We start from the raw sequence: 14,685 nt of genomic DNA, 5'->3' as shown, positions 1-14,685 counted from the left end.
GGTAAACCCAGGGAGTTCATTCAGAACAGGGCAGAATGCTTCAGGAAACAGTGCTTCAACGTGGAAAAGTAAGTCAGCTACCAAGACATTGTTGTCATTTTATGACAGGTGATAAGCAGAAATATGGGAGTACTATCTCTCATAGTAGTAGATGTGAGTTTCTCTTTCAAACAATCCCCTTGTACACAGCTAATAGCTAGCTAGCTAACATTAGCTAGCTAGAGGAACCCTACGTAACAGTACAGATGAAGATGAAACATGATCAGGCCTACTGTACAACTTCTACTTTACTGTAGAAATTATTGTTGAAAAAAGTCTAGGTTGGAACTGTTGCTGTTAAAATACAAGTAATCATTTTTATTCTGAAGTGGAATAAACTGATTGAAGCAAGATGCTTTTTAAGGCAAACACTCACAGTTCTGGGTTGCTCATCTACAGCAGGAAGCAATCTCCTGCCTGACTGAGAAAGCAGTAGATGTTCTGATCCAGTTTGGCACCACATACCTATGCAAGTCAGGGCTCTCAAGTACAGAAACAGTGTCAATGCTGAGCATGACCCCAGTGTGGCACTGTGAAAAACTGAGCCCAGAATAGACATGCTTGTTGAAAACTTCAACAAGCCACACACCTCAACAATAATGTCTACAGTAAGATGTACAATAGGCCTGATAATTTTATCTGTACTGTTACTTAGGGTTGCACTATCAAAAATGGTGTGTGTGTGTGTTCTGTTACACATTTGTGTGATGTGATCAATCAGTTTATTCCAGTTTAGAATGAAAATGATTGATTGTATTTTAACAGCAACAGGTCCAACCTAGACAGATATGTAAGAGTGTTTTAAATGGGGAAAACATAAACATGAATAGCTACTTATATGGGTATTTCATGTCATTTTTATTTGTTTTTGTCTGAATTGCATTTGTTTTAGGCATAAGGGCAATGAAATGTACCGAGATTTGCGTGTATTTGCATGTTTTCATAAACTTGGGTCCCAGGAAAACACAGAATTTCTCATTTGGGTCCCAGGCTGAAAAAGTTTAAGAACCCCTGCAATACACTCTAACCTCCAACTAGGGCTGTGGTTGTCATTTAATTTAACTGTGTAACTGATGGTTATGGATGAAGACCGTCATCAAAATAAAATAATGATCAAAACTGTTTAAATAGGCCTTTGGAAAAACATCGTTTTTATTATTAACTTTACCTAATAGCGGGAGTATTCACTAATGGTTATAAGCAATTGTTTTGCTAACAGTCTATTAAACCTTGCACATCTCCTCCTCTTTCCAGCAGTCATCTGATGCTCCAGCAGTTAAACCTCTAGATGTGTAGCGGTGTAGAAGCGCTAGATTACAGGCTATGACACTTGATGTTTGGACTTTCTTTTATACAATGCACGTTTTCATTGCTTGCTAGTAAATAAATAAAATAGTCTTCTTTTAAAAAAGGTTGGATGTGTCTGACTATTCATAAATTATTTAACAGCAGTCGACAAGGCTGTTCTGTCTCTGAGGCCTGTAACCAGCCAATGTTGTGTCAAATGGACAATGCACCAAACCTCTCCAACCTGGCATGTTATAGTTTGATACGAAATCTGTTCTTAATTTATGGATTCATCAACGGCTATAAATAGACTATGGACATGCTGCGTGTATTTGTTTCTATTTTTATGATGATTATTCATTTCATACTATCGCATAGCTGTCTCTCTCCCCTTCATACTTTCCTTGTCAATTCATTATCTTATAGCTGACTTTCGGAAAGCCTACGGTAGGCCTAGGTTCTTTTGTTGGGTTTTAAGGAAATGAGAAATATTTGCATGTGTCTGACATACGCTGGCGAGTTTGATTGACGGGTCCTTTTACGGGGGTGTGAGTTTGCTGATTATCTCTATAGGCCTATATGTCAATTCAGAAAGTTTCCTAAAGTAGTCTGTCTGGACTCTATCTCTTTAATAAGAATCAAACGCTCCTGTCATGATGTAATCTTGTAAAAGGCCTGTTTTCAGAAGCTTAGGCTACATTATTTATCTCATTACGGCGTACTCTATTTGAAGAGTCTGGATTGGTGCCCCCCCCTTGGGTTGTGCCGTGGCGGAGATCTTTGTGGGCTATACTCGGCCTTGTCTCAGGATGGTAAGTTTGTGGTTAAAGATATCCCTCTAGTGGTGTGGGGGCTGTGCTTTGGCAAAGTGGGTGGGGTTATATCCTTCCTGTTGGCCCTGTCCGGGGGTATCATCGGATGGGGCCACAGTGTCTCCTGACCCCTCCTGTCTCAGCCTCCAGTATTTATGCTGCAGTAGTTTATGTGTCGGGGGGCTAGGGTCAGTTTGTTATATCTGGAGTACTTCTCCTGTCCTATTCGGTGTCCTGTGTGAATCTAAGTGTGCATTCTCTAATTCTCTCTTTCTCTCTTTCTTTCTCTCTCTCAGAGGACCTGAGCCCTAGGACCATGCCTCAGGACTACCTGGCATGATGACTCCTTGCTGTCCCCAGTCCACCTGGCCGTGCTGCTGCTCCAGTTTCAACTGTTCTGCCTGTGATTATTATTGGACCATGCTGGTCATTTATGAACATTTGAACATCTTGGCCATGTTCTGTTATAATCTCCACCCGGCACAGCCAGAAGAGGACTGGCCACCCCTCATAGCCTGGTTCCTCTCTAGGTTTCTTCCTAGGTTTTGGCCTTTCTAGGGAGTTTTACCTAGCCACTGTGCTTCTACACCTGCATTGCTTGCTGTTTGGGGTTTTAGGCTGGGTTTCTGTACAGCACTTTGAGATATCAGCTGATGTATGAAGGGCTATATAAAAACATTTGATTTGAAGAACAGTCCCAGCAGCAGGATTTGTGACATTATGCGAATATTTCAGTAAAAATTGGGGGAAAAACATCAGACTTCATGTGAATGGATTTGTGCGTCATAATAGGATCCATATTTATTTTCCTTTTTCCAGGAAAGCCAACAGACAAGGACAAGTAGGCCTATCTTTATTTTGGCTCCGTCATGCTCTAATGTTGTGTCAATACAAAAATGCGATGGATCCTCTCCTGCCTGGCATTTCTTAATTTGTAGATTCATATTTATAAGTAATAACCTTAATAACAAGGAAGTGTAATGGCTTGTTTCAAATAGGTTTTATTAAGAAGCATATCCATGTTAACAAGTGTACAAACCAAATTGTGACCTCCCCTTTTTACATAGGGCCTTTATTTTATTTGTTTATGTTTATTTAACCTTAATTTAACTAGACATTTGTAACCTCAAAACAACAGTATCATACATTTAAACAAAATGGACACCTACGAAAAATGAATGAAACGGGAAAGAAAAGGATAAAACAATAACGAAGTGGAATGCAATAGTGAAATTGCAGATCTTTTGAGTCTGATAGCCTATGCCAGGGATTATCAATCGATTCAGCCGCGGCCCGATTTTCTTCTTGAGCAAATGGTCAGGGGACCGGAACATGATTACAAATCATTTGTAGACTGCAAATTGACCGCAAGAAGCCCAAACAGGTATAACATTTGACAAAAACATAATTTTAAACCTTGTTACATGTGTAAACGATCACATATACAGTGCCTGACTTGTGTTACAGCCTGAATTCAAAATGGATTATATAGATTTTTTTCTCACCCATCTACACACAATACCCCATAATGACAAAGTGAAAACATGTTTTTAGACATTTTTGAAAATGTATTGAAAATTAAATACAGAAATATCTCATTTACATAAGTATTATCCACACCCCAAAGTCAATACTTTGTAGAAGCACCTTTGGCAGCGATTACAGCTGTGAGTTTTTCTTGGTATTTCTCTAAGAGCTTTCCACATCTGGATTGTGCAACATTTGCCCATTATTCTTTTCACAATTCTTCAAATTGTTTGTTGATCATTGCTAGACAACAAATTTCAGGTCTTGCCATATATTTTCAAGTAGATTTAAATAAATAAAAACTGTAACTTGGCCACTCAGGAACATTCACAGTCTACTTGCTAAGCAACTCCAGTGTAGATTTGGCTTTGTGTTTTAGGTTATTGTCCTGCTGAAAGGTGAATTCATATCCCAGTGTCTGGTGAAAAGTAGACTTAACCAGGTATTCCTCTAGGATTTTGCCTGTGCTTATCTCCATTCCGTTAATTTTTTTAATCCTGAAAACCGACCCAGTCCTTAACTATTACAAGCATACCCATAACATGATGCAGCCACCACTATGCCTGAAAATATGAAGAGTGGTATTCAGTTATGTGTTGTATTGGATTAGCCCCAAACATAAGACTTTGTATTCAGGATAAAAAGTGAATTGCTTTGAACAGCTTCTATCCCCAAATGGATAAATAGCTACAAGGACCGAGTTCACCTTGAATCTTAATTTACCTTTGATTTCAGTACTGCACTGTCTATATGCACACTCACAGGGCCCTACACACTCACAGGGCCCTACACACTCACAGGGCCTTACACACTCACAGGGCCCTACACACTCACACACTCTATCACTCCAACACACACAAACACTCACTCACACATAATATGCACATACAATTATACTGACACACCCGCACACCCACTCACATGCAAGATGCTGCTACTCTGTTTATCTTATATCCTGTTGCTTGGTCACCTTACCCCTACACATATCTACCTCCATCACCCCAGTATCCCTGTCACCTTACCCCTATACATATCTACCTCCATCACCCCAGTATCCCTGTCACCTTACCCCTATACATATCTACAGTGCCTTGCGAAAGTATTCGGCCCCCTTTGAACTTTGCGACCTTTTGCCACATTTCAGGCTTCAAACATAAAGATATAAAACTGTATTTTTTTGTGAAGAATCAACAACAAGTGGGACACAATCATGAAGTGGAACGACATTTATTGGATATTTCAAACTTTTTTAACAAATCAAAAACTGAAAAATTGGGCGTGCAAAATTATTCAGCTCCCTTAAGTTAATACTTTGTAGCGCCACCTTTTGCTGCGATTACAGCTGTAAGTCGCTTGGGGTATGTCTCTATCAGTTTTGCACATCGAGAGACTGACATTTTTTCCCATTCCTCCTTGCAAAACAGCTCGAGCTCAGTGAGGTTGGATGGAGAGCATTTGTGAACAGCAGTTTTCAGTTCTTTCCACAGATTCTCGATTGGATTCAGGTCTGGACTTTGACTTGGCCATTCTAACACCTGGATATGTTTATTTTTGAACCATTCCATTGTAGATTTTGCTTTATGTTTTGGATCATTGTCTTGTTGGAAGACAAATCTCCGTCCCAGTCTCAGGTCTTTTGCAGACTCCATCAGGTTTTCTTCCAGAATGGTCCTGTATTTGGCTCCATCCATCTTCCCATCAATTTTAACCATCTTCCCTGTCCCTGCTGAAGAAAAGCAGGCCCAAACCATGATGCTGCCACCACCATGTTTGACAGTGGGGATGGTGTGTTCAGGGTGATGAGCTGTGTTGCTTTTACGCCAAACATAACGTTTTGCATTGTTGCCAAAAAGTTCAATTTTGGTTTCATCTGACCAGAGCACCTTCTTCCACATGTTTGGTGTGTCTCCCAGGTGGCTTGTGGCAAACTTTAAACAACACATTTTATGGATATCTTTAAGAAATGGCTTTCTTCTTGCCACTCTTCCATAAAGGCCAGATTTGTGCAATATACGACTGATTGTTGTCCTATGCACATAGTCTCCCACCTCAGCTGTAGATCTCTGCAGTTCATCCAGAGTGATCATGGGCCTCTTGGCTGCATCTCTGATCAGTCTTCTCCTTGTATGAGCTGAAAGTTTAGAGGGACGGCCAGGTCTTGGTAGATTTGCAGTGGTCTGATACTCCTTCCATTTCAATATTATCGCTTGCACAGTGCTCCTTGGGATGTTTAAAGCTTGGGAAATCTTTTTGTATCCAAATCAGGCTTTAAACTTCTTCACAACCGTATCTCGGACCTGCCTGGTGTGTTCCTTGTTCTTCATGATGCTCTCTGCGCTTTTAACGGACCTCTGAGACTATCACAGTGCAGGTGCATTTATACGGAGACTTGATTACACACAGGTGGATTGTATTTATCATCATTAGTCATTTAGGTCAACATTGGATCATTCAGAGATCCTCACTGAACTTCTGGAGAGAGTTTGCTGCACTGAAAGTAAAGGGGCTGAATAATTTTGCACGCCCAATATTTCAGTTTTTGATTTGTTAAAAAAGTTTGAAATATCCAATAAATGTCGTTCCACTTCATGATTGTGTCTCACTTGTTGTTGATTCTTCACAAAAAAATACAGTTTTATATCTTTATGTTTGAAGCCTGAAATGTGGCAAAAGGTCGCAAAGTTCAAGGGGGCCGAATACTTTCGCAAGGCACTGTAATTCTACTTTGACATTATGGGGTATTGTGTGTAGGCCAGTGACAAAACATCTCTCAATTGAATCCATTTTAAATTCAGGCTGTAACACAACAGAACTTGGAAAAAGTCAACAGGTGTGAATACTTTCTGAAGGCACTGTACAGTATCTCTCTATTATGTGTGTGTCACACTCTGACCATTATTTGAGTTGTTTGTTTCTATGTTTTGTTTGGTCAGGGTGTGATATGAGTGGGCATTCTATGTTGCATGTCTAGTTTGTCTTTTTCTATGTGTTTTGGCCTGATATGGTTCTCAATCAGTGGCAGGTGTTTGTCGTTGTCTCTGATTGGGAACCATATTTAGGTAGCCTGTTTTGTATTGTGGTTTGTGGGTTATTGTCTATGTGATGTTGCATGTTTGCACTCAGTTTTGATAGCGGTCACGTTCGTCTTGTTATTTTGTTTGTTTGTTTAGTGTACTTCGTGTTTTTTCGTCTTTCATTAAAGTATGCATTCACACCACGCTGTGCTTTGGTCTCCTCAATACGACGATCGTGACAGAATAAACCACCAACAATGGACCAAGCAGTGTGGTAACGGCCATTAGCAGCAGTGACAAAGAACGCAGGACTCATGGACTTGGGAGGAGATTCTTGACGGCGAAGGACCCTGGGCACAGCCAGGGGAATATCGCCGCCCCAAAGCAGAGCTGGAGGCAGCAAAAGCAGAGAGGCACCGGTATGAGGAGGCAGCACGGCAGTGTGGCTGGAAGCCCGAGAGGCAGCCCCAAAAATGTATTGGGGGGAGGCACACAGGGAGTGTCACGAAGCCAGGTAGGGGACCTGCGCCAACTTCCTGTGCTTACCGGAGAGAGAGAGAGGAACCGGGCAGGCACCGTGTTATGCGGTGGAGCGCACTGTGTCCCCAGTGCGTGTGCATAGCCCGGTTCGGTACATTCCAGCTCCTCGTATCGGCCGGGCTCGAGCGGGCATCGAGCCAGGTGTCATGAAGCCGGCTCTACGCATCTGGTCTCCAGTGCGTCTCCTTGGGCCGGCATACATGGCACCAGCCTTACGCATAGTGTCCCCGGTTCGCCAGCACAGCCCAGTGCGGGCTATTCCACCTCGCCGCACTGGCCTGGCTACGGGGAGCATTCAACCAGGTAAGGTTGGGCAGACTCGGTGCTCAAGATCCCCAGTGCGCCTTCACGGTCCGGTCTATCCGGTGCCACCTCCACGCACCAGCCCTCCGGTGGCAGCTCCTCGCACAAGGCTGCCTCTCAGTCTCATCCCTACAGGTGCTCCCGCCTGTCCAGTGCCGCCAGAGTCTCCCGTCTGTCCTGAGCCGCCAGAGTCTCCCGTCTGTCCTGAGCCGCCAGAGTCTCCCGTCTGTCCTGAACCGCCAGAGTCTCCCGTCTGTCCTGAGCCGCCAGAGTCTCCCGTCTGTCCTGAGCCGCCAGAGTCTCCCGTCTGTCCTGAGCCGCCAGAGTCTCCCGTCTGTCCTGAGCCGCCAGAGTCTCCCGTCTGTCCTGGGCCGCCAGAGTCTCCCGTCTGTCCTGGGCCGCCAGAGTCTCCCGTCTGTCCTGAGCCGCCAGAGTCTCCCGTCTGTCCTGAGCCGCCAGAGTCTCCCGTCTGTCCTGAGCCGCCAGTCAGCCAGGAGCCGCCAGTCAGCCAGGAGCCGCCAGAACCGTCGGCCAGCCAGGAGCCGCCAGAGCCGTCGGTCAGCCAGGACCTGCCAGAGCCTTCGGCCAGCCAGGAGCTGCCAGAGCCGTCGGTCAGCCAGGACCTGCCAGAGCCGTCAGCCAGCCAGGAGCCGCCAGGGCCGTCAGCCAGCCAGGAGCGCCCAGGGCCTTCAGCCAGCCAGGAGCCGCCAGAGCCGTCAGCCAGCCAGGAGCCGCCAGAGCCGTCAGCCAGCCAGGAGCCGCCAGAGCCGTCAGCCAGTCCGGAGCTGCCCCTCAGTCAGGAGCTTCCCCTCAGTCCGGAGCTTCCCCTCAGTCCGGGGCTTCCCCTCAGTCCGGGGCTTCCCCTCAGACCGGAGCTGCCCCTCAGACCGGAGCTGCCCCTCAGTCCAGTGGGGCCTTTAATTAGGGTCTTAGAGCCAAGGTCGGAGGCGAGGGTCGCCACTCTAAAGAGGCCCCTTGAAGAGGGAAATGACTATGGTGGAGTGGGGTCCACGTCCCGCGCCAGAGCCAGAACCGCGGCTAGATGTCCACCCAGACCCTCCCCTATAGGTTTAGGTTTTGCGGCCGGAGTCCGCACCTCAGGGGGGGGGGGTACTGTCACACTCTGATCATTATTTGAGTTGTTTGTTTCTATGTTTTGTTTGGTCAGGTTGTGATATGAGTGGGCATTCTATGTTGCATGTCTAGTTTGTCTTTTTCTATGTGTTTTGGCCTGATATGGTTCTCAATCAGTGGCAGGTGTTTGTCGTTGTCTCTGATTGGGAACCATATTTAGGTAGCCTGTTTTGTATTGTGGTTCGTGAGTTATTGTCTATGTGATGTTGCATGTTTGCACTCAGTTTTGATAGAGGTCACGTTCGTCTTGTTAGTTTGTTTGTTTGTTTAGTGTACTTCGTGTTTTTTCATCTTTCATTAAAAAGATGTATTCACATCACGCTGCACTTTGGTCTCCTCACTACGACGATCGTGACAGTGTGGGAATCATTTGGAACAGTTTCCAAAATAAAAATCACTTGGAGCTGATTTGCAGGTGTTCTTACAGTCTTTTATGTCCAACAATTATTAGAAAACTTGGGGGCCCAAATAAAATCACCCACTGGCCAAATTCGGCCCACGGGCCGCCAATTGGGGAACCCTGGCCTATGCTTTAAGTTGTGTCAATACAAAAATTTGACAATCCTCTCCAATCTGACATTTTTTTATTATTATTACTAAAGTAGTATACTTTATTATACTACTTTAGTATACTCAACTAATATATAGTGGTAATAATAACTTGAATAATAATTATAAAATGGTACTGATAATAACGAAGTGTAATGGTAATAGGGAAGTTGCAGATAAAAATGTACATGTTTGAGTCTGATATGTGCCAGTGACCATGTACATTGGCCTGGCCAATTACTATAACCTCAAATCCCAAGACGTCACAGCCCTACATCCAAGAAAAGACAACCTCTCCGTCAACGTCAGCAAAACAAAGGAGTTGATTGTTGACTTCAGGAAGTAGAGGTGGAACATGCCCCGATCCACATCAATGGGACTGTAGTAGAGAGTCACAAGTTTTAAGTTGCTCGGCGTCCACATCACAGAGGACTTGTTATCACCACCATTCTTGTCAAGAGGGCGCAACAACGACTCTACTTCCTAAGGAGGCTGAAGAAAGCTCACTGTAAACACAATACACTACAATAACAGATGTTGACAGACTGAGAAGAAACAGTCTTTTGCTCAGTCAGAGCTGCTCACTAATCTGTCTGTTATTTCCACTGGGTCTGCTCCATGCATGGTGTTAAGTCAGGCTTTAGTAAGAGCTTTGTCATGTCTCAGCCTACCGGCTGACTCACGGTTACTCAGTCACTCTCTCAGTTACTTTTTACATGTTCTGACCTGTGTCGTTCTAAAACCTTTACACAAGTCTTCCTGTTGGGAAAACTTGGGCAAATGAAAGGGTAAGGCTAAACGATGACGGCAGCAATGATTCAGCAGAGCACAATAATAATCATGCCACTATCCACGGCAATGAAAACGCCACACACACCTTCCTATCTCACACTCACGATACCCTTCAGTAGTGTGTATGCAAGACATCTCTCTCGCCTTACACTCTCTCCCTTCGCATTTCGGCAGAATACACATATCCCTGGCCTGTCACAGTATGCCCATATGAGAGGGTGAGCTTAGTTGTCCCATAAACAGCTACATTTTGAAAGGCCATTGTGAACACCACCGACACACAGTGTTTGCATTGTGTGTTGTAATTACTGTGTGTTATAGTCACTGTGTGCTGTAATATCCACTGTATTACTCTGCTGAAGTTAGTGTATAACAGGGGCCGAGCACAGATCTCATGGAACTGGGTCCTGGACTTCCTGACGGGCCACTCCCAGGTGGTGAAGGTAGGAAACAACACATCCTCTTCGCTGATCCTCAACACTGGGGCCCCACAAGGGTTCGTACTCAGCCCCCTCCTGTACTCCCTGTTCACCCATGACTGCGTGGCCAAGCACGCCTCCAACTCAATCATCAAGTTTGCAGATGACACAACAGCAGTAGGTTTGATTACCAACAATGATGAGGCAGCCTACAGGGAGGAGGTGAGGGCTCTGGGGGTGTGCTGCCAGGAAAATAACCTCTCACTCAATGTCAACAAAACAAAAGAGATGATCGTGGACTTCAGGAAACAGCAGATGAAGCACCCCCTATTCACATTGGGGAGACCGCAGTGGAGAAGGTGGAAAGCTTCAAGTTCCTCTGCGTACACATCACTGGCAAACTGAAATGTTACACCCACACATACAGTGTGGTGAAGAAGTCACAACAGTGCCTCTTAAACCTCAGGAGGCTGATGAAATTTGGCTTGGCACCTAAAACCCTAATAAACTTTTATAGATACACAATGGAGAACATTCTGTCGGGCTGTATCACCGCCCTGGTATGGCAACTGCACTGCCTGCAATTGCAGGGCTCTCCAGAGGGTGGTGTGGTGTGTCCAACGCATCACTGGGGGCAAACAACCTTCCCTCCAGGACACCTATAGCCCCCGATGTCACAGGAAGGCCAAAAATACCATCAAGGTCAACAACCACCCGAGCCAGTGCCTGTTCACCCAGCTATCATCCATAAGGCAAGGTCAGTACAGGTGCAGCAAAGCTGGGACAGAGAGACTGAAAAACAGCTTCTATCTCAAGGGCATCAGACTGTTAAATAGCCATCACTAGCACATTAGAGGCTGCTGCCTATATACATAGACTTGACACCACTGGCCACTTTAATAAATGGAACACTAGTCACTTTAATAATGTTGACATATCTTGCATTACTCATCTCATATGTATATACTGTATTCTATTCTACTGTATCTGAGTCTATGCCGCTCTGACATTGCTCGTCCATATACAGTGGCAAGAAAAAGTATGTGAACCCTTTGGAAATACCTGGATTTCTGCATAAATTGGTCATAAAATTTGATCTGATCTTCATCTAAGTCACAACAATAGACAAACACAGTCTGATTAAACTAATAACACAAACAATTATACTTTTTCATGACTTTATTAAACACACCGTGTAAACATTCACAGTGCAGGGTGGAAAAAGTATGTGACCCCTTAGATTTAATAACTGGTTGACCCTCCTTTGACAGCAATAACCTCAACCAAACGTTTTCTGTAGTTGTGGATCAGACCTGCACAACGGTCAGGAGGAATTTTGTACCATTCCTCTTTACAAAACTGTTTCAGTTCAGCAATATTCTTGCGAAGTCTGGTGTGAAGCATCTCAAATCGGGTTGAGGTCAGGACTCCAACTGGGCCACTCCAGAAGGTGTATTTTCTTCTGTTGAAGACATTCTGTTGTTGATTTACTTCTGTGTTTTGGGTTTGTCCTGTTGCATCACCCAACTTCTGTTGAGCTTCAATTGGAGGACAGACAGCCTAACATTTTCCTGCAAAATGTCTTGATACTCTTGGGAATTATTTACATACTTTACAGTTGGGATGAGGTTTTGATGTTGGTGTGCTGTGCTGTACCTTTTTCTCTTCACACAGTGTTATGTGTTCCTTCCAAACAACTTGACTGTAGTTTCATCTGTCCACAGAATATTTTGCCAGTAGCGCTGTGGAACATCTAGCTACATTTGTGCAAACTTCAGACGTGCAGCAATGTTTTTTTTGGACAGCAGTGGCTTCTTCCATGGTGTCCTCCCATGAACACCAATCTTGTTTAGTGTTTTACATATCGTAGACTCGTCAACAGAGATGTTAGCATGTTCCAGAGATTTCTGTAAGTCTTTAGCTGGCACTCTAAGATTCTTCTTAACCTCATTGAGCATTTTGCGCTGTGCTCTTGCAGTCATCTTTTCAGGATGGCCACTCCTATGGAGAGTAGCAACAGTGCTGAACTTTCTCCATTTATAGACAATTTGTCTTACCGTGGACTGATGAACATCAAGGCTTTTAGAGATACTTTTGTAACCCTTTCCAGCTTTATGCAAGTCAACAATTCTTAATATTTGGTCTTCTGAGATCTCTTTGTTCGAAGCATGGTTCACATCAGGCAATGCTTCTTGTGAATAGCAAACTCAAATTTCGTGAGTGTTTTTTTGTAGGGCAAGGCAGCTCTAACCAACATCTCCAATCGCGTCTTATTGATTGGACTCCAGGTTAGCTGACTCCTGACTCCAATTAGCTTTTGGAGAAGTCATTAGCATAGGGGTTCACATACTTTTCCCAACCTACACTGTGAATGTTTAAATTATGTATTTGATGTAAAAAAGAAAAATACAATAATTTGTGTGTTATTAGTTTAAGCACACTATGTCTGTCTATTGTTGTGACTTAGATGAAGATCAGATCAAATTTGATGACCAATTTATGCAGAAATCCAGATATTCTTAATTCATAATTCCTGTACTTAGATGTGTGTGTATTGGGTATATGTTGTGAAATTGTTAGTTATTACTTATTATATATTACTGCACTGTCAAAGCTAGAAACACAAGCATTTCGCTACACCTGCAATAACATCTGTTAAACACGTGTATGTGACCAATAATAATGATTTGATTATCAAAGGAACAAACATCTGTATAGAAACACAGGCCGAGAGAAAAGGATAGACTTCTTCATCACGCATGTCAACCACCACTCCAGCATCTCTATAAGTGTATGTGAGTGAGTGAGTGACTGAGTGACTGACTGAGTGACTGAGTGACTGAGTGAGTGAGTGAGTGAGTGAGTGAGTGAGTGAGTGAGTGAGTGAGTGAGTGAGTGAGTGAGTGAGTGAGTGAGTGAGTGAGAATGAGAGAGAGAGCAAGAGAGAATGAGAGAGAGAGAGAGAGAGAGGGAATGAGAGAGAGGGAATGAGAGAGAGAGAATGAGAGAGAAAGAATGAGAGAATGAGAGAGAGAATGAGAGAGAGAGAGAGAGAGAGAGAGAGAGAGGATAAATGCATGTCAGTTCTGCTGTTGGTGAGGATGTACAGTATTATTGTAGGTTCACATGTCACACAAGTTGGATTTTATGTGATCTGTGCAGTGGGTGGATGCTCTCAGAATAACAACAGCAGGGAAGCAGATCAGTGTTGATGAGGTGTGTCTTACCCTGATCCTCCTCATGGCTGCTACGATCTCCATACGACTGTTGGGCCTGGGAACATCCAGACTGCCCACATACTGAACAACACACACAAGACATATGTTATAGATAAGACAGGTATACAAAACCCAGTTCTACATAGGACAATACACTCAACATACAGTTATAGACGCAACAAAACACAACAGTATGTTTTGATAACACTATATAATGCATGACACCTCTCCTTGCAATTATCCTGTGTAAGTGGTTATGCATAGCCTAGTAGCCGATTGCAACCAATAAGTAATTATATGTAGCCTTCTAATATTGTTTAGGACTATATAACTAGTTATTGATTTTTTTGACTGTTATTATACTGCTATATAACTTGTAGTGTTTTATTATAAGCATCTTGTAGGATGCATCTCAAATCTTCAAACATTGGGATTTGTTATATGTGTTTTACAAACTTAAATGTATATAATGTTCTGTGTTTTCTGTTTTGCCTCCTTTTGACTAATTCATGAACAATAGTTTGAGTAAGAACCGTCAATATTGAGTACTCTGGTGAAAGTAGGCTACAGAAATGGAGGGAAATGTGAATGTTTGCAGGTTTGGAAAACTTACTCCTAGAAAGCACATTTGCAACATATGGGGGTGGGGGAAACTTGACAAATGATCTAAAGTCACTGGAAATAAGTCACGTCGTTACCACAAACGTGCACCTGTCCTGAGTTTCATAACGCAACCATGTCAAATTAAATGATCGGCTAGTCCTACCCCAAATGAGACCTTTGAAGTTGGACACCAAAAAATAACGCGGCGGCAGAACTGTTTCAAGACGCTCAATGGGAAAGACAATGAATACAGGGAAAACATCAAAGTGCCTTGTTTATTCTAGAAAACGTACATATACATTTCACCTTAGCTTGAAAATGTATCCCGTGTTGGTACGCTTCTTCGTTATGGAGGGGGACCCGCGAATCCGCGACATCGTCCACCAGATTGTACCTGTTCCGTCCAGGCATCTTCAGTCCTATTCCTCTGGACCTACCAAACGCGAGT

At 43.6% G+C, this 14,685-nt stretch overlaps 1 protein-coding gene across 2 annotated transcripts in view; it reads right to left on the bottom strand.

Moving 5' to 3' along the window:
* si:dkey-34e4.1 (carboxyl-terminal PDZ ligand of neuronal nitric oxide synthase protein) overlaps positions 1-14,685 on the bottom strand; it is a 194,718-nt gene that overhangs the window by 179,374 nt on the left and 659 nt on the right. For both annotated transcript variants that reach the window (XM_042302559.1, XM_042302558.1), the window contains exons 1-2: positions 14,544-14,685; positions 13,644-13,715 (exon numbers count right to left, since the gene is read on the bottom strand). The exon at positions 14,544-14,685 is cut by the window's right edge. In XM_042302559.1, the coding sequence (XP_042158493.1) occupies positions 13,644-13,715; positions 14,544-14,648 (177 nt within the window). In that variant the 5' untranslated portion in view covers positions 14,649-14,685. The remainder of the gene's footprint in view (positions 1-13,643; positions 13,716-14,543) is intronic.

Source organism: Oncorhynchus tshawytscha, linkage group LG20, assembly GCF_018296145.1.
Source record: "Oncorhynchus tshawytscha isolate Ot180627B linkage group LG20, Otsh_v2.0, whole genome shotgun sequence".
In the NCBI taxonomy this organism is placed as follows: domain Eukaryota; kingdom Metazoa; phylum Chordata; class Actinopteri; order Salmoniformes; family Salmonidae; genus Oncorhynchus; species Oncorhynchus tshawytscha.
Note: the sequence above shows the minus strand (reverse complement) of the source record. Positions and strands in the feature narration are given on the sequence as shown.